General features: G+C 34.3%; 1 protein-coding gene across 8 annotated transcripts in view; it reads left to right on the top strand.

Annotated features, from left to right (window-relative positions):
- The window catches only part of LOC145260533 (uncharacterized), a 194,512-nt gene that overhangs the window by 92,342 nt on the left and 74,817 nt on the right, over nt 1–27,353 (top strand). For 5 of the 8 annotated variants that reach the window (XR_013864313.1, XR_013864314.1, XR_013864318.1 and 2 more), the window contains exons 7-9: nt 1,468–1,498; nt 2,227–2,300; nt 11,434–11,530. Coding sequence is in view for 2 of the 8 variants with exons in the window: in XM_080118738.1 (XP_079974864.1) it covers nt 1,468–1,498; nt 2,227–2,300; nt 11,434–11,530 (202 nt within the window). In the remaining 6 variants the exon portion in view is untranslated. Of the gene's footprint in view, nt 1–1,467; nt 1,499–2,226; nt 2,301–11,433; nt 11,531–18,545; nt 18,576–27,353 lie in introns of all 8 variants that reach the window. The other 3 variants (XR_013864315.1, XR_013864316.1, XR_013864317.1) reach the window with 1 other exon arrangement.

Below are 27,353 nucleotides of genomic sequence, written 5' to 3'. Positions count from 1 at the left end.
CATTTCTGAGAGATCAAACTATACCTAAGAATATAACATGCCCTTTCAAAAAACTTTCAATTAAAACAAATAACCTTGTCCCCATCCAAAAAGAAAAAAAAAAAAACTAAATAAACACACTGAAACAAATAAATAAAACAAATCAAAACGATCTTCAGCATTAAATGACCCAATGAAAGTCAATATGCTTGTTAAATAAAGCAAGCAACCAACTATATAAATAATTATTAGAGAAAGAAAGGGGGGGGGCGAGACATGATGTAGAAGGACTATGTTTTATCATTATTTTTTAATATCAGTTTTCTTCATTATTATTATTATTCATATTTATATTATACTTTAACTCTACATATATTTTGTGTGTTATTTGGATTATTCAGTGTTTCTCATCTTGGATGGTATTTTCACAACATTTCAGTTGAAATAAACTCTGACCATCTCCAGGTGTGTCATGTTCAATTTTGGTTTCAATTTTATTTTTATTTGTAACACTATGTCATATGTTCTTATTTGCTTTGTTCCCCACAAGGGTAGAGTAAGACACAGTCGATTTTTGATGAGGGGAAAAATCCAGTTCTTCAAAAGGAGGCATTCTGGATTGAGATAAAAATTTTCTCAGTCGATAAGGATTTCTATTTCCCTGACTGTGAGCATAAAGATGAAGTGTCGTATTAGAACAGATACTATGCTTTATTCCTTTGTTTCTTTTACCAAGTACATATATTAATAGGATTTTAAAAATTTAATTCTGCTATAATTGTGTCATTAAATTCCCTTCTTATGCTTCATCTTTTCTGTGTTGGTCAATGGAAGAGAAAACAACCTCCACGCAAAGAGGCTCGTTTGCGCATTGAAAAGTTACGTTATCGATTATCCAAACAACCTGTATACGGTTTCTGATATAGATTGATATTTCTATGAATACTAATAAGGCTATCTGGCATTGCCCGGAGCAAAAATGTGATATATTTCTATTAAACTTCTATCTCTTTATCTTTCTCTCTTATATTGTTATCTTTTTCCTCCACCTATTCCTCCATAGTTGAACATACATACATACAAACAACTCTCATTTATTTTATGATTCCACAAGGAATGAATCAGTATATTCTTTCCAAAATTAGTAAATAAAATGGCTGAAAAATTGACCCCATCTGACAAAACCTGGACCGGTTGAGCTCAGAGAATGAATAATGTTTTAAATTTTTTACATGTATTGCTGATCAAAAATATACCAACTTTGTTGCTGTTTGTTTTATAGTTTTTGACTTTTAGCTGAACAAACACACATATACACAGACAAATGCCTTTTATATAATAAATTACCAATTTTTCATGTATTGGAAAGAATAAAAAAAACATTGATATGCCACAAAATTTCAAATCCATAATAATGAAAATATTTTTACTTGTTGCAGATTTTGTAAAATTCCAACTAAAACTAATATTTTTATTTATTTTTTCCAGGCATTTCCTTGCATTTCAACTGGAATCTTTGGTAAATATTCATGTCCTTAAAATGAAAAAATAATCTTATTTCCCGTCAGATTTTATTTATTTCTTTTTTAAACATAGAGTATTACATAGTTTTTTTTTTTTTCCTGAATGGCAATCTTTTGTTATTTATTTTTACTCTTGTTTACTTCAAACAAGGCACATTGCCACAGGACTACTATTTACGACTATGTTTACAAGAGAATTATGTGAGGAAATGAGCAGTGTTATGTCTGTTCACATTAAATTTAAACTTCTGTAGGTTAGTACAGTCAAGGAAGCAGAAAACAGGAAGCAGTCTGAGGAAAAAAAGCCATTAGAGTAGAAGGCTTTCCTGCATCTAGGACCTCAATAGTGAAGGGTAGAATTTTGCAGTTTGTCGTGTTGGTCAGAAATATGTACATTGAGGAGGAACAAGTGCTATGAGTTCATCAGAGCACATTCCATTAAAATACTTGTAGAACAGGCAAAGATACAACATTGCGGCGATGGAACAGAGGCTGAAGCTTGGCTGAGACTTATTATATTTGAGACTCTCTTTTGAACACTACCTAAGAATGAGAAACTAGTGGTAGCTATACAGCAACAATACTTTATGCACGATCATATGTTGGCTTTATCGTAGACGTATAGGATCCTCTCATTATTACTAGCCTATGTATTTTGCACAAATTTATTTTATTTCATATCGGTTTTTCTTCTGAAAATATTTATATTTTGTTTTTTGCATAGGTTACCCAAATGATAAAGCAGCTGAAGTTGTGGCAGGAATTGTAAATTACTGGCTGAAAGAGAATCATGAAAAGGTAAGTGATAGTGAACACGAAATGTTTGGTGAATGTGCTGAGCGAGAACCTTGATTGAGTGATGGAAATAATCGTGACTTACGTTGTCACCACAACTTTACATCACTCGTCTCTGAGAACGATTTTGTTTGCAGATTAAGGTTATCCTGATACGCACTAAATATGACCCTTGTTAAAATTCACACTAGCTAACTTAATCGCTATTTATGTAGGGGTCTCAACGTGTAACACAAGAACGATATTGAAAACCATGTTGTTGAAAAAAAGTTCTACTATATTAAAAAGATTTAGCAGCATACACATTGTTATATTGAATACGATGTAATTAGAGAAAAGTATACCACATAACAAAGTTTCAGTGATGAGTATATTCTTTCTATTAACAGCAATCAACTTTTATTCCTTTTTTTTTTTTCTTTTTTATTCCTTTAAAATTATATAGATATTCCTAAAATTAATATAAAATCAAATGAAACATAAAGATCTTTTGCCGAATTTTGAAAGTCAGATTCAAATATTAATCCATCTGACATACTTGATTCTGATTAGCCTATTTTTTTCTTGCATATATTTTATTGAACATCAGTTTTTCTTCTGAAAATATTTATTCGTGTTAAGAAAACTCTTAGTCTGAATACATTTTCCCTTACAAAACATCTTTTTTTTTTTTCAAATTAGTTTGTGTACACCGTCAATATTAAAATTCTTGCAGTTTCTATATTATGCATTTTCAATGCAGCAATCATGAAGTTTACTACTTGAAATATTGATATAAAATAATAAACGTTTGCAATTTTGTTGTAAACAATAAAACAAAATCTTTCTCATGTATTTCCTATAAATGGATAAACATTAACAAAAAAATAGATCACAACTTGTCAAAAACCAAGCTGGTCCTCCTAAAGTAAGAAGCATTTGAACACAAATGTTAAATATTTATTGAGAGAATAAAGCAATATTGTGACACTGAACTATTTGCTACATAAATTTTTTTTTTTTTTTGAATAGGCATCACCACTTATCAAGGCCAAGAGACTACTCGAGGATAAAGGTTACAGAGTGTACAGTAGAAATTGGACAATATAGTAATCGTTAGTAATGGAAATTCGGTAAATTTGTTAACTTATATGGAACGGCTCTTCAAAAACTTTTTTTTTTTTTTTTTTTTTTTTACAAAGGCATCACCACATTATCAAGGCCCAGAGGCCACTCAAGGATAAGGGTTAAAGAGTGTACAGTAGAAGTTGGTCAATATAGTAATCATTAGTAATGAAAATTTGGTAAATTTAATAACTTATATGGAACGGCTCATCAAGAACTTATTTACTTTAGACTTGAACACAACCATATTGTAGTCAGCCGGAAAGCAGGAAAACGGAAGACAATTCCACAGGCGTGCAGTTCTAAGAAAGAAGCTTTGTTCATGGAATCTACGTTTAGGTTTAGGCACAGATAAAGAGTGGGGGAAATTATTGATAGTGTTTACAGCTAGACGAGTGTTTCTTGTGAAAGTTTGGCGAGGGGGGACCATAGATTGAAGCTCAGTCGAACACTTTCCATGAAAATAACGATACATCAGAGACAAACTCGCAACATCTCTTCTGTGAGATAGAGGTTTCAAGGAGGAGAAAAGGACATCTCCTACGAGGCTACGAAGTCTATTTTGAACTCTATCAAGGCAGGATAAGTCCTTTCTAGCAGCTCCTGCCCAGATGTGGCAACAGTATTCCATCCTTGGACGTACCTGGCTCTTATATAGATAGAGAATAGCATCAGCAGTGAGATATTTACCGGATCGATAGAAAGATCCCACCATTTTTCCAGCGGCCTTGGCAACAGATTTGATATACGTGTTCCATTTAAAATCAGGAGTAATGGTCAAGCCCAGAAGCTTGTCAAAACTTGAGGCCTCCTGAAGACGAGAGCCATTCATTTCAATTGATGACAAATGTGGATTAGAATGTTGATGATGTAAAGAGAGAAGCTTGGTTTTAGATGCATTAAAAGTAACCAGCCACTCCTTTCCCCATTGTACTACGTGCTCAAGATCAGAGGAGAGAGAATTGGAGAGAACTTGCTCGTTTACTGTCTTAGATGTGGTACCATAAATGGTAGTGTCGTCAGCATAAATGTCTACAAATGATGTAAGGATATGATTTGGAAGATCATTAATGTAGATCAGGAAAAGAGTTGGGCCCAGGATGGATCCCTGAGGGACACCGGCATTAATACTGTGAGCTTCTGATTTTTGCCCCTCAACTACTACTCTTATGAACCTATCAGAAAGAAATGATTTAATAATTGAGAAGACTTTTCCAGCTATACCATAGCTAGCGATCTTATGAAGTAAACCTTTATGCCATACCCTATCAAAGGCTTTAGATATGTCAAGAGCAATTGCCCTAGAAAGATTGCCACCGTCGAGAGATTTGCTAATCCTATGCGATATAACTGTAAGGACATCTGCTGTAGATCTAGCAGAACGGAAACCATATTGAGTGTCACTAAGAAGGTTATTTTTGTTGAGATGTTTGATTACTTCTGTATTTAACACAGATTCTAGCAACTTACTCATGATGCACAGGAGACTTATTGGCCTGTACTGAGAGGGGGATGAGCGATCACCTGAATTCTTAAATACAGGGCATACTGATGAGATTTTCCAGGGAGATGGGAAACTATTCTCCTTAAGACAACGTTTAAACAGTTTTGTAAGTATGGGCGCTAGTTCAGGTTGAAGTTTTTTGAGTACTATAATTGGAATACCATCAGGGCCAGTTGCTTTACTGGAATCAAGGTTTTTGATTAGCTTGGCAACATCACGTACAGATATACGTATATCACATAGCGTGTTTTCTGATACAGGAGGAAATATTGGGGGTTGGCGGTCTTGGTCGCAAAGGGTAGAATTAGCTGCAAAGTTCTTGACAAAGAGTTTGGCTTTGTCTGATGCTGACGAGATTACCTCAGGTCCATTGATAATAGTTGGGATGGAGCACACGCTTCTGTTCAGGATTCTGTTTGCTATTTGCCAAAACTGGTGGGAACCAAGCCGCTGCTCAGCTACTTTGGACTTAACAGATTGAGCATACAACTCTCTTGCGTTCCTTATTACTTTCTTACAATGGTTGCTGGCAGTCCTGAAAACGGCTTTAGTTTCCATACATCTATTACGTTTGAAGCAGTGGAAAAAGTGATTTCTGTGCGCAATGGCAGCAGCACATTCTGGAGAGAACCATGGCTGGCTGTTAGGTTTTTGCTGAAACCTTTTAGAGGGTATGAAATGATCAATACCTACAATTAACCATTCAGTTAGGTCTAATACTATAGAGGACACATCCTTTTTAAACATGGAATGCAGAGGTAGATCAGATATAAATGTACGGAAGCTATCCCAGTCAGCCTTAGTGTATCGATATACTGTACGATGAAGAGGTACGTCTGGGGACTTATTACATTTCATTTGTTTATGTTAGACTTGAAGACAACCATATTGTAGTCAGCTGGAAAGCAGGAAAACGGAAGACGATTCCATAGGCGTGCAGTTCTAAGAAAGAAGCTTTGCTGATGGAATCTACGTTTAGGTTTAGGCACAGATAAAAAGTGGGGGAAATTATTGATAGTGTTTTTTGCTAGACGAGTATTTCTTGTGAAAGTTTGGCGAGCGGGAACCATAGATTGGAGTTCAGCCGAGCACTTGCCATGAAAATAACGATAAAGCAGAGACAAACTCGCAACATCTCTTCTGTGAGAAAGAGGTTGCAGGGAAGAGAAAAGGACATCCTTTACGAGGCTACGAAGTCTATTTTGAACTCTATCAAGGCAGGATAAGTCCTTTCTAGCAGCTCCTGCCCAAATGTGGCAACAGTACTCCATCTTTGGACGTACCTGGCTGTTATATAGATAGAGAATTGCATCAGCAGTGATCGATCTACTGGATCGATAGAAGGATCCCACCATTTTTCCAGCAGCCTTGGCAACGGATTTAATGTATGTGTTCCATTTAAGATCAGGAGTAAAGGTCAAGCCCAGAAGCTTGTCAAAACATGAGGCCTCCCCAAGACGAGAGCCATTCATTTCAATTGATGCCAGATGGGGATCAGAGCATTGATGATGTAAAGATAAAAGCTTGGTTTTAGATGCATTAAAAGTAACAAGCCACCTCTTTCCCCATTGTACCACTTGCTCCACATCAGAGGAGAGAGAATCAGAGAGAACTTGATATTGAAACAATTGTTGAATAAAAAATAATAGTTAATTAATGAAATGTTATTTTTCCAAACCAATATGCAAATCAGTTAACCTTGCGATTGATACTGCATATACATAAGCAGTATATAAAAATGCTGACTTTACCGTCAGTGCAAGAAATAGCATTTATTCATTCAGATTACATAAACACAACTATCTTACATAAACAGATTTTGTCTAAAAATTTGTCTTAAATGTAATAAATAAAAAATTTGTCTTAAATGTAATAAATAAAAAATTTGTCTTAAATGTAATAAATAAAAAATTTGTCTTAAATGTAATAAATACTTTGCAAAATTTGTTTCAGTTCAAAATATCGTAAATCTTGACTACTTTTTGAAATGGAAAATATTGCAAAAAAAAAAAAAAAAAATTCTAACCGGGGGTTTTCCCATGGCTGTAAAGCTATCAGTCTAAAACATTGTTGAAATAGCATGTTCTCTGTTGTGTGGTCCATATGGTCTATACGTGGAGTTCTAGAAGGTACACTAGGCTTTGCTTTCTCACCCATTGAGAAAGAGTGAGATTAATGTTAATTGCCTGAGATACCCTTAGTGGGAAATGCCGATTGGATTGGACTGGCCAGGCATTTTTTGCAGGCCAAAGTGATCTTCCTCTAGGACATTGGCTTTTTAAATCCCACTTTCCTGACCTTGTTTCACATCTTCCTGCCTTGTGAGAGAGATAAACATCATACATTCCTAACAGCATATGCCATGACTGGAAAACGAAACCTTGAGATATTCAGGATGACGTTCTACTATTAGGTTGGAGCAAAAATAATGTTTTTTTGACGTTCAACTTCAAAAGATCATAACTCCTTCCATAATAAACTTTATTAATCAAAATAAGGACCATTAGAATCAACACATTTTTGTCAATAAGAAACAAGTTTATTTATCTCATTAGCATAGAAATCCAGAGTTCTGGAAGCGATAAAGTCATTGAAGGCTGATTCAGCATCATCTCGGCTTTTGAAATGTTTTTTTGCGCAGGAAGTTGTTGAGATACTTGAAAAAGTAAGAATTGGTAGCCCAATTTGTTCAGCTTCTGTAGGGTCAGTTGAGCAACATGCGGACGAATGCAGGAGAATTGGTCCCAATACACTGGAGCTTCTGGTGCATTTCATCAATTTGTCAGCAGTACTTCTATGCTGTAATTGTTTCACCTCGATTCAAGAAGCTGTGATGGATGAAACTGGCCGCAGACCACCAAACAGTCACCATAACCTTTTTTGGTGCAATTTCGGCTTCGGGAAGTGTTGTGGAGTTTCCAACGTCCCAGATTGTTGTAGGGGATCCACTTCTCATCATCGTCACAATCTGCTCAGGAAATGGGTTGTTTGTGTTGCACAGAAGGAGCATAGAAGACATCTCAAAATGACAATCTTTTGATTATCGCTCAATTTATACAGCACCTATTTATCCAACTTTTTTTAACTTCCCTATTTGCTTTAAATGGCGAACGACTGTTGAGTGTCGACCTCGAGTTCAACAACAACTTCTCGTGCGGTTTTGAAAGGATTGGCTTCAATTAAGGCTTTCAAATGTTTATCAACTGCAGTCGTCCAGCTGCGCATGTCTTCATTTTCAAGGCTCTCATCACCATTGCAAAATTTCTTGAACCACCATTGTGTCACATGCTTGTTAGTGGTCCCTGAGCTAAACGCAATATTGATATCATGAGCTGTCTTTTAATTTTGTCCATATTGTCAAAAACCCTGCAAAAAAATGAATTAAAAGATTGTGTCAAGCATGCACAGAAATGCACAAGCGTGTGAGTCCTGTCTACCTGCGGCAAAAACTGAACCCAAGACCTTTCAATTGCAAATCAAGTCCACTAATGAACTACATCCATCTTACCCCAAAGCGACGATTTAGTTTTGCCCAATGGCTATAAAAAACAAGCCAATAAATCATTCGGGGGGAGGGGGGAGCGGTTAAAAAATCTTGCTCTGATAATGTGTCCTGCATTACTGCATTTCGTATCGTGGTGTGTCGATTCGATCAGATTATTTGGTGTTGCTTTGGAGCGTGGCGTATCGATTCACCTATAATGTTCAGTGGCGTGTTGATTTGGCGATATTGTTTGGTGGCATGTCATGTCAGTCGACGATGTTGCTTGAGAATGTGTGTCGATTGATATTGTTCAGTGGCATGACATGTCAATTCAGTGGTATTGTTCGGGATTGCGTGGACGAATTTGTTCAGGACCGTGCCATCACTTGTGATATAAAAATATATTTTTTTGACGCTCTCTCTCTTCCCCTGTGAACGGTAACGGATAACATGATTCGATAGAGCGAAAAATGTTCTTCAAAATGATAACATGACTATTAATTCAGAAATCTATATATATATAAAAGCGAAAATGTATGTATGTATGTATGTACGTACGCTTTTCCTTGATGTCCACAAAAGGCTTCTTTCAGAGAAGCGCTCGCTCGCTTCACAACTTCTTAAAACTTTTTATATCATCTATAAATTGTAATATCTCACACTTAACCATGGAGCTCGCCTGTCTATTTAATTTTATTGACTTTCAAACGTTAATTATTCCACATTTCCCGCATCGGCACGCGTTACATTCGGTTTTCGGTATAAACAAAAAGCGAAACTCGACTCTAATCACAGGCCGAAAGCCAGTGGTCTCTAGAGAGCTAAGTAATGTTTGGTCAATGTCGACTTCATCGTCATATCAGACGGTAGCTTTCATTTCGAGATGAGACGCTCCCCCTAATAAACAGGGAGCGGGTTTTTAAAAACAAACAAACCGATTTTTAAGCTGTCCTGCAGAAAATGCAAACTGCTGAATACCTATCGCCGTCACGTCAATCAAAAACGCGCACCAGTTTTTTATCACACTTTACTATTTTCCAACTGCGCGTCGTCAAGACTTCGTGTTTTTTTTCACGGGCACCTGTTTTTCTTCGTTTTTTTTTTCACACACACCTACAAACACCCGGGCAATGCCGGGTACCCCTCGCTAGTCATATATAAAAGTAACATGTGAGGAAACGATATTGTTTTGTACCAACCTAATAATTGAGCTATTTGGACTTTATAAATAGAGCTTAAAACATTATCTAAACAAAATAATTAAAGCTTTGATATGAAGTTATAGATTTCTGATTTTCGGCACGTTTCAGAACATGAATTAAAACATAAGTGATTATAAAAAATAAATAAATGAATGAGTAAACATTGGAAACTGTTTTAATTTTGCTGTCTTTACATATTGGTGAGAGATGCTATATAGAATAAAAGCAGGGCATAAAATGGCACACAGTGAGAGAGGGTGAAAGTAATAGTAAGTTAACAAAAGATTAGTTATTTTATGAGTTGAAAATTATGACTAATTTAATAATAATGGAATTTTTTTTCAAACATAAATCAATCCTCAAAACTGAGCAATATTTTAGCATGTATTTTGTGGGATTTAAATATATATTGTTGTTGTTGTTGTTGAATGAATATTTTCATAAAAATGGCCATTTACTTATTGGTGATTGAACACAATAACCAAATTCTCATTGTCAGTTTATTGTTGCATTAGTAACTAGATTACTACTTGAATTTCTGTATTGGCTTATGTACATATTTGTGTGTGTGTTACACGTGAACTATGTTATTTTGTTGTGTGCCTGCTTAACATAGACTGCTGTACCTGTTTGTCTCTTTTCTTTTCTCCATTTGTCTATTTATCAATATTGACTAATTCCTATCACAATTGTTTCTTACTAATTTTTTAACAAAAGGATTTTTATTTTTATAATTTAAGAGTTTTGTCTTTGCCAGTAAATTTATGATTAAACTAATTCCCCATCCCAATTGTTACCCTTAATATTTACTTTTCTATCACATTTTTTCTACTATTAAGTCACCAATTATTAAGACCAAACATCACTTAAAGCTAAGTGTTAACAAGATGGATTGTCACGTGAATATTAATGAGTATTATGAGAAAACTGAAAATAATAAATTGAATGAAAAACGTTCGATTACTTATACAACGTTTTATCACAAGAGATTTATTGGCCTTTGGGATCGAATATAAATAGTGTTATTTATTTTCAATAATTTTTTTAAAAAACTATTTGGAAAATTGAAGTATGAGCGCTCCTGTTGTAAAAGTGGTATTATGGTGATTGATGCTTCCAGCTAAAAGTAAAATAAACATTATTTACTTATAGTAACTTTCGAATTGCCTTGTGCCTAATTTGTTTAAAATGTAAATTTAAAAAAATATTTTTTGCAAATAATTCAAATTGCAGTACCCGTTCTTTAAAGGAGGAGAAATCCTTTTTGACTGAGATATTTTACTTTTTCTTTCATCCAAAGTGCCTTTTTCTCAACATCAAAAACAATGACCTTGTGACTAAGTTTGCTCTCATGGAAGTCGAGTAAATAGGAACAAATATTTCTTGATATTGGATGTGAAGTGTGGTTTGCAGGAAAGCAGTACTGTGGTAATCTGTTTCACAGACTGGAAGGTTTTGGAAAGAAGCTCTGTTCAGAGAAATTACACTTGATGCTAGACACATATAAGAAGGGAAAGTTTGTGGCAGAAAATGAGTTTTTGCTGTGGATGCCCCTATTTACTTACTCCTCCACAAGGGCAAAGTTAAACACAAGGTCAGTTTCTAATGTGGAGAAAATTAATTTGCTCTCACAAGAGCACTCTGGACTGGGACAAAAATAAAAATTGTCTTGGTCTAGAAGGATCCCTCCTTTACTGAGCGAGGACAGAAAAAAATGAAGTGCAATATTAGAACAGATACTACACTTTGCTTCTAGCCAAAAGGCTGAGAAGAAAACCTATTTATGCCATCATTATTTATTTATTTTGGTTCTAATTAACATTTGACTGGATTTTGTTTTAGGTTGACAGAGTGATATTTTGTCTCTTTTTGGAGAAAGATGTTCATTTCTATGAGCAACACTTGCAAGTGTATTTCCCCATGTCGGGTAGCCGCCCTGGTAAGTGTCAATTTTTTGTTTTTTCTTTATCATTATTGAATTTCCTTTTGAGTTTGATATGCATTTATTTATTAGGGCAAGAATCATTGTTACAAATCCGATATTATGCAATGCAATGGTAAAAAGAGAGAATAGTGAGATGTTATGTGATTATGTGCATAAGAACTGAGGCAGTCTCTCTCTCCTTTGACAGAAGATGTGACAAGTAGTCCTTCCTGACCAGTCAACCTCACCAAATAGTGGGTTGGTTATATATATATATATATATATATATATATATATATATATATTATATACTTTGGGGTTATTGCACCAAGTCCAGGGTAATTGCATCAACTAGCTAAAAGTGCTTTTTTGGCAACCACACATATAAAGAGCACTTTTTTTTTTAGTTGCCGCACTTATCCCCCAGATTTGGCACAATTACCCCAAAGTACTGTTATATAAAGTAAATAAGGAAGGAAAATTAAGGTATAAAAACTATATATTAATATACAGTATTCCCTTGAATTTTTAGTTTATTTAATTGTTTATGGGTTGTTTAAAACCAATATATGTAATGTTTAGAACCCACCATTTACTAATAATGTTTAGAGCTCACCGTTTATTATATTAATGGTAATAGAAAGATTGTAACACTTGTTAGGTTGTACAGTACAATATTACAGTTCAGTTCTGTATATAAATACAGTTTCGATTATCACGGTTTTTATCATTCATGGTGGAAATCTGCGGTATTGATATATTGAAAAATCCGTGAAATAGTGAATCTGTGATAATCGAACCTTAGTATTTTTATCCCGTTACTCCGTTTATTGTCCAGCTTACTCAATAAAAATCTTTATACGATGCACCCTGTATAAGTCAACCTTCACGTTAACCTGCCTACTATTACTCCTAATAACGTATATTTCGTTTAAGCATTGTTATAATCTCAGTCACGCCCTCTAAAAAAGTATGCCAAAAATATAGCATAAATCCCTTATTTCATGTAAACCTCTTCCATACCGTACAAGACATAGTCACATGTTTAATTAAGCCAAACCTACCCTCTATTCCCCCTTACAATTTAAACACACACTATTCACATACATTAAACCTACTATGACAGATATGCTATATACATACATGCATTACATATTACAAACTATACTCCTCTTATATCACAGAAACCATTATAGTTCCCCCAAACAGCCTCAACAATTTGTTTCATTCCTAATGAAACTATCGCTAGACGTCACCTCCCTATTATGTTACCTAGCATCTTCTCCACTCCTTTCATGAAAAAACATTAAGCTTCGAAATACCATGATATAAAGCGTCTTCACTTACCCAGCACCCCTCAATGATTTACACCATTATTGAATAAATGAATAAATCTATATATATTACTATATAGTTTTTATACCTTCATTTTCCTTCTTTATTTCTAAATAAGATCCAATGCAATTTTGTTGAGCTTTGTATTATCTCGATAAGTCTCCTCTTAAAGGATTGATTTTATTTTCTTCCTTTAATTCCCCAATTAAATGACCTGCTCCAGAGTTTTTGAGTCCAGCAGAAATAAAAGATCTGAACCCTTAATCATTCTTGTCATTAATTTGTCCCAAAAAGATAAAGATGATGCATGAGACAATTTAAGAATCTGACCAAGAACCATGACAACAAGACACACTGCGATTAATTGTGGCGTGAACCTCAAACTATTTCCTAACTAAACCACCAGAAATAGCACAACTATAAATAAACAGTCCAAAATACAGATTCTGGTACAACTCTCGAAACCAGAAGACCAGTTTAGAGGAGAGATTTTGTTGCACAAATCTGAAAAGCTAGAAAACCAGTGCAGAAGACATGGTCTGGTACAAATCTGGAAGGCCAGAAAACCAGTGCAGAGGACAGGGTCTGGTACAACTCTGGAAAGCCAGAAAACCAGTGCAGAGGAGAGGGTCTGGTACAACTCTGGAAGGCCAGAAAACCAGTGCATGCAGAAGACATAGTCTGGTACAAATCTGGAAGGCCAGAAAACCAGTGCAGAGGACAGGGTCTGGTATAACTCTGGAAAGCCAGAAAACCAGTGCAGAGGACAGGGTCTGGTACAACTCTGGAAAGCCAGAAAACCAGTGCAGAGGAGAGGGTCTGGTACAACTCTGGAAAGCCAGAAAACCAGTGCATGTAGAAGACGTGGTCTGACACAACACTGGAAAGCCATAAAACCAGTGTAGAGGATAGTCTGGTACAACTTTGGAAGGCCAGGAAATGGTGTAATGGACAGAGTCCAGTACAAATCTGGAACGCCAGAAATTCAATGTAGAGGACAGGGTCTGATACAACTCTAGAAAGTCATAAAAACAGTGCAGAGAACAGTTTGGTACAATTCAATACAGCCATAAAACCAGTGCAGAGGACAGATTCTGGTACAACTCTTGAATGCCACAAAACCAATGCAAAGGACAGATTCTTGTACAACTCTGGAATTCCAGAAAACCGGTGCAGAGGACAAATTCTGGTACAATTCTTGAAGGCCAGAAAACCAATGCAGAGGACATTCAGAAAACCAGTGCAGAGGACAGATTCTGGTACAACTCTGCAAGCCCAGAAAACCAGTGCAGAGGAAAGTGTCTAGTGCAACTCTGGAAGGCCAGAATATTAGTGTAGAGATCAGATTCTGCAATACAATTCAGGAAAGCTTGAAAACCAATGCAGATGACAGGGTCTGATAAAACTCTGGAAAGCTAAAAAACAGTGCAGAGAACAGATTCTGGTACACAACTCTGGAAAACCATAAAGTCAGTGTAGATGACAGTCTGGTACAAATTTGGAAACCAGTAAGCCAGTGCAGAGGATAAATCTGGAAAACCAGAAAACCAGTGCAGAGGACAGATTCTGGTAAAACTCACAACAGCCAGAAAAACTGTGAAGGGTCTGGTACAACTCTGGAAAGCCAGAAAACCAGTGAAGAGGACAGATTCTGGTACACTTATTGAGGGCCAAAAAATCAGTGCAGAGGATAGTGTCTGGTACAACTCTGGAAAGCCAAAAACCTAGTACAGATGACAGATTTTTTGTACAACTTTAGAAGACCATAAAAACAGTTTAGAGAACAGTTTGGTACAATTCAGGACAGCCATAAAACCAGTGTAGAGGACAGATTCTGGTACAATTCTTGAATGCCAAAAAACCAATGCAAAGGACAAATTCTGGTACAATTCTGGAAAGCCATAAAATCAGTGCAGGGAACAATCTTGTACAAATCAGGACATTCAAGAAACCAGTGCAGAGGCATGATTCTGGTACAGCTTTGAAAGACTGGAAAACCAGTATAGAGGCTTGATTCCTGTACAACTCTGAAAAACCAGAACACCAGTGCAGAGGACAGGGTCTGATACAACTTTGTAAAGCCAGAAATCCAGTGGAGAGGACAGGTTCTGGAATAACTTTGGAAAGCCAGAAAACCAGTGCAGGGAAGAGATTCTAGTACAACTCATGAAGACCATAAAAACAGTGCAAAGGACAGATTCTTGTACAATTCTGGAAGGCCAGAAAACCAGTGCAGAGAACAAATCAGTTTAGAGGAGAAATATTGCTGCACAACTCTGGAAAGCTTGAAAACAAATGCAGAGGACAGGATCTGGTAAAACTCTGGAAGGCTAGAAAACAAGTGCAGAAGCCAGATTGCTGTACAACACTGGAAAGCCAGAAACCAGTGCAAAAGACACGGTCTGATACAACTTTGGGAGGCCAGAAAACCAGTGCAGAGGATAGGGGCATGTACAGCTCTTGACAGCTAGAAAGCCGGTGCAAAGAACAGATCCTGGTACAACTCTGGGAGGCCAGAAAACCAGTGCAAAGGAGAGAGTCTGGATCAATTCTGGAAAGTCAGAAACTAGTGCAGAAGACAGTCTAGTAAAACTCAGGACAGTCAGAAAACTAGTGCAGAGGACAGATTCTGGTATAACTCTTGAAGACCTGGAAACTAATTGTATAGGACAGGGATGGCCAGAAAACTAGTGGAGGGGACTGTATCTTGTACAACTCTGGAAGGCTGGCAAACCAGAGCAGAGGACATGGTCTGGCACTACTTTGGAAGGCCGGAAAACTAGTGCAGAGGAGAGATTCTAGGACAACTCTGGAAAGACAGAAAATGTTTGCAACCAGTTCAAACGACAGATTCTGCTACACAACTCTGGAAGGCCAGAAAACTAGTATAGAGAACAGGATCTGGTAAAACTCCAGAAGGCCTGAAAACCAGTGCAAATGAAAGATTTTGCTACACAACTCTGGATGGTCAGAATGCAAGTGCAGAGAACAGGGTTTAGCACAACTCAGGAAGGCCAAAAAACAGTGCTTAGGAGAGATTCTGGTAAAACTCTGGAAGGTTAGAAATCCAGTTGAGATGACAGATTCTGCAACACAACTCTTGAGGACAGTCTTGTATAACTCTGGAAGGTCAGAAAACAAGTGTAGAGGATTGGATCTGGTAAAACTGGAAGGCCAGGATGCTAATGCAAAGGAAAGATTTTGTCACACAACTCTGGATTGTCAGAATACTAGTGAAGAGTCTGGTACAACTCTGGTAAACAACAGAAAACAGATTCTGCAACACAACTCTTGAAGGTCAGAAAACCAGTGCAGATTATAGTCTTGTACAACTCTAGAAGGCTAAAAACCAATACAAAGGACAGATTCTGGTATAATTCTGGAAGGCCAGGAACCCAGTGCAGAGGATAAATTCTGGTACAACTCTGGAAGGACAGAAAACCAGTGTAGAGTACAGGATCTTGTACAAATCTTGAAGGCCAGAAAACCAGTGTAGATGACAGATTCTGGTACAACTCTGTAAAGCCAGAAAACCAGTGCAGAGGACAGATTTTGGTGCAATTCTGGAAGGCCAAAAACTAGTGAAGAGTACAGGATCTGGTACAACTCTGGAAAGCCAGAAAACCAGTACAGAGGACAGATTCTTGTACAACTGTAGAATGCCAGAATATTAGTGTCAAGGACAGGGGCTAGTACAACTCTGGAAGGCCAGAAAACCAGTGCAGAGAAGAGATTCTTCACTAGAATTTTTAACCATTGTTTCTTTTGAAGAGATTAGTAAATTCAAAGGGAAACATAGTGGAGCCAGACAGCTTTTCGTTTGCTATAAAAGGAAGGTTATGTTCTTCTGTTGCCTGATAAGAGTTACATTTTCTTCAGTTGATATAGATTCATTGAAAGGCATTCAGAAGTAATAAAAAATGTATGGACATTAACAAATTCTAATACCATTCGAGCACAGAGTGGAGAAATTGCAGATATCATTGCAAGAGTTAAGAGTGGATGAAATAAAATTATAGAATTTCTGTTGAGAATTATCACTGTCTACCAAGTCCATAAGGCATGTGTATGAAGTGTGATGGATAGAATAATGGTCTGGTACAACATTGGGAGGCCAGATAACCAGTGCAAATGATAGATTCTACCACATAACTCTGGAAGGGCAGAAAACCAGTGCAGAGGACAGGGTCTAGTACAACTCTGGAAGGGCAGAAAACCAGTGCAGAGGAGAGATTCTGGTACAACTGGAAGGTCAGAAAACTAGTGCAGAAGACAGTCTGGTACAACTCTGGAAGGCAAGAAAACTAGTGCCAAAGAGAGATTCTAGTACATCTCTTGAAAGCCAGAAAACACATGCAGAGGATGGTCTGGTACAACACTGGAAGGAAAGAAAACCAGTGAAGAGGACAGATTCTGGAACAACACCAGGCCATAAAAACAGTGCAAAGAACAGATTCTGGTACAACTCTGTAAGGCCAGAATACTAGTGTCAAGGACCGGGTCTGGTACAAATCTGGAAGGCTAGAAAACCAGTGCAGAGGACAGGGTCCAGTATAACTCTGGAAGGCCAGAAAACCAGTACACAGGAGAGATTCTGGTACAACTCTGGAAGGCCCAAAAACCAGTACAGAGGACAGATTCCTCTACAACTCTAGAAAGCAAAAACAAACAGTACAGTGGACAGATTCTGGTACAACTCTGGAAGGCCAGAGTACTAGTGTCGAGGACAGGATCTGGTACAACTCTGAAAGGCCAGAAAACCAGTGCGGAGTACAACTCTGGAAGATGAGATAGCCAGTGCAGAGGAGAGATTCTGGTACAACTCTGGATGGCCAGAATACTAGTGCAGAGGACAGAGTCTGTTACAACTCTGGAAAGCCATATAAACAGTGCACAGAACAGATTCTGATACATAATTCTGTAAGATCAGAAAACCAGTGTAGAAAACAGGGTCTGGCACAAATCGGGAAGTCCATAACACCGGTACAGATTCTTGTATAACTCTGGAAGGCGAGAAAACAGGTGTAGAGGACAGATTCTTGTGAACAACTATGGAAGGCCAGAAAACCTATGCAGAGGAAAGATTCTCATTCAATTCTGGAAGGCCAAAAACCAGTGTAGAGGACAGGGTCTGGTACAACTCTGAAAAGCCAGAAAACCAGTACAGAGGACAGATTCTGGAACAACTCTGGAAAGCCAGAAAACCAGTGCAGAGGAAAGATTCTTGTACAACTCTGGAAAGCCAGAAAACCAGTACAGAGGACAGATTCTGCACAATTCTGGAAGGCCAGGATACTAGTGTCGATGACAGGGTCTGATACAACTCTGGAGTGCCAGAAAACCAGTGCAAAGGACATGATCTAGTACAACTTTGGAAGGCCAGAAAACCAGTGCAAAGGACAGTTCTACCCCATAAATCTGGAAGGCCAGAAAAGCAGTACAGAGGAGAGATTCTGGTTTAACTCTGGAAAGCAAGATAATCAGTACAGAGGACAGTCTGGTATGACTCTGGATAATTGAAACCACATCTAGAAGAGACATTCTTATTCTATAATGAATATTATTTGGGCAAATCACTATTTGAAATGTAACAGACTATGTTCCACTTCAAACCATTTTTAGTGTCTTCAGTGATTGGCCACTTTGTGTATTATTCAAAAAACAAAAGCAGATCATATTTTTTATTCTTCAATAGTTGGTCCTTACCGATGTTGCTTGCTTTGAGGTAAGAAAGCTTTTATTTTCCCTTTTGGGTAACAGAAAACATAAGTCACTCTTTTTCAATCTGCTACAGCAATTCTTCACTAGAATTTTTTTACCATTGTTTCCTTTGAAGAGATTAGTAAAATTCAAAAGGAAACATAGTGGAGCCAGACAGCTTTACTTTTGCTATAAAAGAAGGAAGGATATGTTCTTCTGTTGCCTGATAAGAGTTACCTTTTCTTCAGTTGATATAAATTCATGGAAAGGCATTCAGAGGTAATAAAAAATTGTGTGGACATTAACAAATGCTAATACCATTCGAGCACAGAGCATGTGTACAAAGTGTGATGTATAGAATAAAACCTAATTAGTGAGAGTTGAAGACATGCATTGCATGGAATGAAAAGAAATGATATAAGAATGATACAAGGGCTGTGTGATGTGTATTAAAGGCAGGCTTAGTTCCGATGACCTTAAAGAAAGATTAAATTTGCATCGTGTTCAGAAGAGGAGATTTTAGTGGTATGGCCATGTTGAAAGAATGGATGTGAATTATTGGATCAGTAGGTGTAGAACAATTTCGGTTGCTGGTCCTTTTTATGGAAAAAGGCAAAGAAAAACCTGGGAAAAAGTGATAAAAATGGACTTGACAAAAGAGGGATAAATAAAGACTGGTCCAGAGATTGGTTAGTTTGAAGTTGATTTCTTAAAGCTGTCCAATGCATGTCAGAGTCTAAAAACAGAAATTAAACCGAATATAATGATAGCAGTGTAAAACAAGTAACCATTTTCTTTTATTATCTTCTAAATTGAAACCTCCTTGCCCAGTCAAAATTTTTTTTCCTTTTTTTGAAATATGGATGGATAAAGGAATAGCATTTTCAGTGGAAAGAATTTTTTGGTCTTCTTCGATTAATTTAGTTCTCGGATTTGCAATTTTTGATTTCCTAAAATTTTCCAGGCAACAGATCCAATTAATAAATTGGATCAAAACTTGAAGTTTATGCAAGACCAAAAAATGGAGACAAGCAGTGCATATGAAGGGGAAAATGGATTGTAACTATTAACAGAAAATGGCTGACTGATGTAGAAATGATCCGAAATGCATTATGGTGAATACTAAATGACAGTCTAAAATTTATATTGTTTGCATTCTTTGGACTACTATTCTCATCTTGATGTTATTTTCACAATGTTTCAATCAATGTAATCTCTGACCATATTCCGGTGCATCTTGTCGAACTCAGGAACCTTTCATGTCAAACAACCCATGGCCTAGTGGATAAAGTACTTATAAAATACTTATGTAAAAAAATACTTATGCAAATTACTTAGGATAGAAATCCAGTTATGGCTGACAGAACGAGAGCATGCTACCAATGTGGTTTAAATAAAGGATTCCTTTTGAAATTCTGTGCAGATTCTCAAGCTTGACAAAAAGATACTTAAGCTTGACAAGACATACCTGAAGAAGGTCGGATGTTACATCAACTGGAATATTTTGAAAATAACATTCAAAATGAGAACAGTAGTCTGAAGAATTTTAATAATATAAATAAGTGATCCTCGTCTAAAAAATTCAGGAACATGGCAGTCTAAAACTTATTTGGAACTTTATTCAGGCAACACAAGAACAAAACTAAAATCTTTTTCCTGTCTGTTTTGATCCACCTAATGTTTTTCTCTCTACTTTATTGTCGCATCTTGTCTTTCAAATCTGGTCAGTATCCATGCATGCAGTTATTAACACCTCCAAAAATCAGCAACTATGAGCATACATTTTTTTCTGCTCTCACAAATTTTCTATGGACTTGCATGTTATCTCAACCCACTAGGAGATGGTCAAAATGTATAATCTATATTTTTGTTTTGCTTGCATTCGTTTTTCTCTTTTTTAAAATCTAGCTTTTTTCTTTGCACATCAACTTTATAGATTTAGAATCTCCTTCCCATTCTATCTGCCTTAATTTCAAGGGTTTTTTGAAGTATGAAAATGATGTTGTTTCTTTGTATTTAATATTTCATTTTTTTATATTTCAAGTGGTCTTCCGCTCTTGTTCAAACTCATACAACTCCATTCCATTCTTAAATGTTACTGTCATATCCCATAATAATGAAATATATACATACTTTTATACTAAACCCACTGACAATCATACATTCCTCAAATTCTACAAAAACTATCCATTAAACCTAAAATAATCTATTATTTATAGTTCATACATACGAATAAAGCACATCTGCTTGGGTCCCCTAGACTACATACACCATATCACAAGGCTTACACAAGAATTTATTAATAACCAATACTCCATTAAATATATTAAAAAAAAGCTATAAAAAAAAACTAATAAATCCAATACAAACAAAAATACACAAGCAAACGCATCCCCATGGTTTTCCACCACAGCCAACACATTCACAAAATTATAACACACCTTAAAAAAACTTACAACAACCTAAAAAAAATAATGCCACTATGAAGTCCGTTAATGCAATCTTTCAGCTATTCTCACCCACTCATGAAAACATACACATGGCACACAGCAACATGGTAATTACAGATGTAATAAACTGTGATGCCTTATATGCACACACATAGCTACCACACCCCTGTTCAACATACCCGAAACTAACATTCATATAAAACTGCGGCATCTAGCATGTGACAGTTCTAATATCATATATTATATATATTGCTCCAGTTGCAACAATGGAGGATATATTGGAGAAACTCTAACATGTTTTCGAATTCGCCTAAACAATCATAAAACAACAATTAGACAGAAATCCCTCTCCTCACTAGCAAGCAACTTCAATTTAACTGGACACACACTAGACAATATTAGATACCTCCTAATAGATTCTAATTTCCCATCAACAAAAGTATACAAACTAAAAGAAATACAATTCAAGACCTCTGAAATAATACGAATATTTCTCCAAAAATAATTAATACCTACACCTACATATATGCATATAAACTTGTCCTTTTTCTATATTGATTTCAATATGTATATTCCATCTTTTTAGCAGCATGCACGTATATCATTTTCTTTTGATTCTTAAATTATTACTATGATTTTTGTCATACTTAACCTTCTATTCACACTATTTATATTGTTATGGTTATTATATTATTGCTCATATTTTGTATATCACATTCATCTGTATTTATCTATGTTTCTTTATACATTTTCAGCTTCATATTTCTCACTACTTTATTTTGCGTATGTGTATGAATATGTATATTTGTTTGATAATATGAGTGTATGCGCCTATGTATGTAAGTATATGTATATATATATATATGTTATATGTGTGTGTGTACATCTATATAGGTTTGTATACATATGTTGTGTGTATGTGCCAGCATATATATATATATATATATATATATATATATATATATATATATGTATGCATATGTAATGACTAAGGCTATAATAACAGCATATTCTTTTCATTGTTTTGACTCTCGAGTATATATCCGGCACAGTTAGACACAATTAATCAACCGAGAACCACATCACTCTACATAAAAGCATATCAGATATCAATGGATATATACCTGAGAATCAAAACAAGGAAAAGAATATGCTGTTGTCATAGCTGTAGTAATGACTACAAGGTTGGTTGGTTGCTTGATTTTTTTTAACTGCCATATGTATTTATGGGTGCATATATATGTGTATGTATATGTATGCTGATATTAATACACACACATAGATTTAGATGTAGGGTTTAATATTAGACTGGTTAAAATACTTATTAATATTATTTTTATTACTATATATATATATATATATATATACATATATATATGTGTGATATGTAATGTGTGCATATGAATGTATGTCTTATACTAATATGTGTGTATGTTTGTGTAATGTATGCATATGTATCTTTGTGCAATACATACATATGTGTATATATGTGTGTGAGCATGCGCATATATATATATATGTGGTTAAGTAATATATGCAGATGTGTGTATAATGCATGTATATGTTGGTGTGCATGTCTTTGTGCTGCCTTAAATGCTCATGTATATGTATGTATATATACATATATATAATAATTAAATACCTACAGACACTAGTGTTTCATCTTTTCGGGAATCTTCAGTGCAGGGTGTCACGATTAACACTAGTTGATAGATTCGAATCTGGTGACAGAAGCCATCTCTGCCTTCATTAGCAAGGACCATATCCATTCGGCTACTGTTAACCACGAGAAATGTAGTTGAATTTTAAACATTTATTTCATTAAATGTTTTTAACATCAGTCAGAGTGATCTAATCATTTTATGATAATCTCCGCATAATAACTAAATTGACCGACTTTTTAATTCAACTGAAATATATATGTATATATATTTGTGTGAGTGTGCATGTATATGTGTATGTGCATATACACATATGGATGTATATGCACATATGTGTATGTATGTGTATGTGTATCTATGCATGTGTGTATGTGTACATGTGTGTGTATGCATATGATTATTTATATGTACATGTATATGCATGGAAGTGCATGTACAATGTATAAATGTACATTATATACAGCTGTATAATATGGATATATATGTGTGTGCATGTGGATGTCATATGGAGATGTATGCATGTTAACCAACACACATTTACTATTGAACCCTGGTCAAAATATTATTATTATTATTATTATTATTATTATTATTATTATGGGACTCTGGATATATTGGGAGGTGTGTAAAAGGGTTAGGGTGAAGTGTGCTGGAAAATGATTTGAGGAGGTGCCTGATGAAGTGAGAACAAGTGAGGATGGCAAGGTAGAGGTATGGTGGAGCAAAAGTGTCATAACGACCAAGCAATTGGAACATAATCGTCCGGATTTGGCCGTCATTTACAAGGTCTCAAAAACCTGGCAGATTGTAGGCTTTTCAGTACCCTGGGACAGGAATGTGAGAGAAGGAGAATGAAAAGTGGAGCAATTATGCTCCATTGGCCTTGGAGATAAGGCTCGATATAATATATATATAAGATATAACTCGAGGTTAAAACACAAATAATCCCAGTCGTAGTTGGTACGCTAGGAGTAGTATCAAGTCGTCTGGAATGACAATTGAAAAAACTACAAATCCCCAATATTTTAGGCGGCTTTCAGACCTTTTCAATTATAGGTACCATTAGAATCCTTAGGAAAACCCTTGATCTTTGAAGCTCCTGGTTTGAAGCCGGGATTAAGGGAAATCCTCTGGAAATGAATCCCATCCCTTTCCAGGGAGACGTTGATAAACAAAATCAGAATTATTATTATTATTATAATCAATAACAATAATATCATTAACAATATTATTATAACTATTACCATTGTTATTATTACTTTACTATATTTATTTGCTATTATTTTTGTTTCAACTCCTACTATTATTATTATGAGAAATATTAATATTATTTTTACAGTTCAACACATTTGTTTCAGTTTCTAATCATTTATTATACTTAGTGAAATCAATGGTGTCTTGTTTTTCTGCCGGTTGAAATGAACGCTAATTTTTAAAAAATAAAAAAAATGAAAAATACACTTCCACAAACACTAAAAATATTTCACGTGAATTCTATCAAAGATTGATGCCAGAACTGAACACTGTCCAACATATAAATTTTTAAGTTAAATAAAAAAAAAAAAATGAGTGATTTCACTTTTCATTTAAAAGACAATAAAAATATCGAAGTCTTGAACATTTGTTGATGCTCATTCAATCTCAGACAACGTCGGGTCTCTCTGCTAGTATATATGCATTTTTTTTTCTACTTGCGGGTCACCACTTATCAAGGCCCAAAGGCCACTCGAGGATAAGACTTAATGAATGTAGAGTGGTAGTGAAATAATCATTAATGGTGTAAATTGGGTAGAATTAAATTATTTATGATGACAATTTAACAGGAATTTGTTTACATTAGATTTGAAGGCTACCATGTTGTATTTAGCCAGGAAGCATGCCAACGGAACAATGTCCCAATGCCGAGCAGTTCTGGGAAAGAAGCTTTGTTCATGGAATCTGTATTTACATTTAGGCACAGATAATGTAGGGAAAATCATATATAGTGGTTTTAGCTAGTTGAGTATTTTTTGTGAAAGTTTAGCAAGAGGGGAGGCATAGATTGGAGTTCAGACGAGCACTTACCATGAAAATAGCGTGTGGGAAAGAGGTTGTAGAAAAGAAAAAAAGATGTCACCTACTAAGTTTCAAAGCCAGTTTTGAATTCTATCAAGGCAGAATAGGATGTGCTGAGCAGCTCCTACCCAGGTGTGGCAACATTACTCCATTGTAGGGTGCACTTGGCTCTTACACATATAGAGGATTGCATTAGCAGTGAGATACTTACTGGACTGGTAAAGCGATCCAATCATTTTTCCAGAAATCTTGGCAACAGATTTGATGTATGTGTTCCATTTCAGATCATGACTGAGGTCAATTCCAGAAGCTTGTCAAAAAACTCTTTTGCATCACGTTAACATCACAAGTAAAACAAAAAGTAAAAAAATGTAAATAAAAAAGTAAAAAGATGTACACAAATATTAAATTAAAAAAATTAAATAAAAAAATTGTTCAAAATATTTTTTGTAAGTAAATAAGTGTAAACTTTTGATCATACTGTTAAAATAGAGATTTTGTGTTGATTCACAACCCCAAAAGCTGCAAATTAAAATGTTTTTTCCATCGTTACTTAGAAGAGGGGTAAAAAAATTTTTTTTATACATTGTGGCTTCTTAAGAAATAAACAAAACATCTCAATGAAAATAAAAATGTGAAATAAAAATCTTAATTAGAAACGATAAGATTTCAATAAAAATAAAAATGTGAAATGAAAATCTTAATTAGAACCTGTAACATTTCTATGAAAATAAAAATGTGAAATGAAAATCTTAATTAGAACCGGTAACATTTAAATGAAAATAAAAATGTGAAATGAAAATCTTAATTAGAACCGGTAACATTTAAATGAAAATAAAAATGTGAAATGAAAATCTTAATTAGAAACGATAACATTTAAATGAAAATAAAAATGTGAAATGAAAATCTTAATTAGAAATGATAACATTTCAATGAAAATAAAAATGTGAAATGAAAATCTTAATTAGAAACGATAACATTTAAATGAAAAAAAAAATGTGAAATAAAAATCTTAATTAGAAACGATAACATTTAAATGAAAATAAAAATGTGAAATGAAAATCTTAATTAGAAACGATAACATTTCAATGAAAATAAAAATGTGAAATGAAAATCTTAATTAGAAACGATAACATTTAAATGAAAATAAAAATGTGAAATAAAAATCTTAATTAGAAACGATAACATTTAAATGAAAATAAAAATGTGAAATAAAAATCTTAATTAGAAACGATAACATTTAAATGAAAATAAAAATGTGAAATAAAAATCTTTATTAGAAACGATAACATTTAAATGAAAATAAAAATGTGAAATGAAAATCTTAATTAGAAACGATAACATTTAAATGAAAATAAAAATGTGAAATAAAAATCTTAATTAGAAAAGATAACATTTAAATGAAAATAAAAATGTGAAATGAAAATCTTAATTAGAACCTGTAACATTTAAATGAAAATAAAAATGTGAAATGAAAATCTTAATTAGAAACGATAACATTTAAATGAAAATAAAAATGTGAAATAAAAATCTTAATTAGAAATGATTACATTTAAATGAAAATAAAAATGTGAAATAAAAACCTTAATTAGAAACGATAACATTTAAATGAAAATAAAAATGTGAAATGAAAATCTTAATTAGAACCGGTAACATTTAAATGAAAATAAAAATGTGAAATAAAAATCTTTTTAGAAACGATAACATTTAAATGAAAATAAAAATGTGAAATAAAAATCTTAATTAAAAACGATAACATTTAAATGAAAATAAAAATGTGAAATAAAAATCTTTATTAGAACCGGTAACATTTAAATGAAAATAAAAATGTGAAATGAAAATCTTAATTAGAACCGATAACATTTAAATGAAAATAAAAATGTGAAATGAGAATCTTAATAAGAACTGATAACATTTCAATGAAAATAAAAATGTGAAATGAAAATCTTAATTAGAAACGATAACATTTAAATGAAAATAAAAATGTGAAATGAAAACCTTAATTAGAACCGATAGCATTTAAATGAAAATAAAAATGTGAAATAAAAATCTTAATTAGAAACGATAACATTTAAATGAAAATAAAAATGTGAAATGAAAATCTTAATTAGAAACGAAAACATTTCAATGAAAATAAAAATGTGAAATGAAAATCTTAATTAGAACCGATAGCATTTAAATGAAAATCTTAATTAGAAACGATAACATTTAAATGAAAATAAAAATGTGAAATGAAAATCTTAATTAGAACCGGTAACATTTAAATGAAAATAAGAATGTGAAATAAAAATCTTAATTAGAAACGATAACATTTAAATGAAAATAAAAATGTGAAATGAAAACCTTAATTAGAAACGATAACATTTAAATGAAAATAAAAATGTGAAATGAAAACCTTAATTAGAAACGATAACATTTAAATGAAAAAAAAAATGTGAAATGAAAATCTTAATTAGAAACGGTAACATTTAAATGAAAATAAAAATGTGAAATGAAAATCTTAATTAGAAACGATAACATTTCAATGAAAATAAAAATGTGAAATGAAAATCTTAATTAGAAACGGTAACATTTAAATGAAAATAAAAATGTGAAATGAAAATCTTAATTAGAAACGAAAACATTTAAATGAAAATA

The sequence above is a fragment of the Euprymna scolopes genome, chromosome 36 (genome assembly GCF_053919585.1).
Source record: "Euprymna scolopes isolate OS-2025 chromosome 36, ASM5391958v1, whole genome shotgun sequence".
Classification (NCBI taxonomy): Eukaryota; Metazoa; Mollusca; class Cephalopoda; order Sepiida; family Sepiolidae; genus Euprymna; species Euprymna scolopes.
Note: the sequence above shows the minus strand (reverse complement) of the source record. Positions and strands in the feature narration are given on the sequence as shown.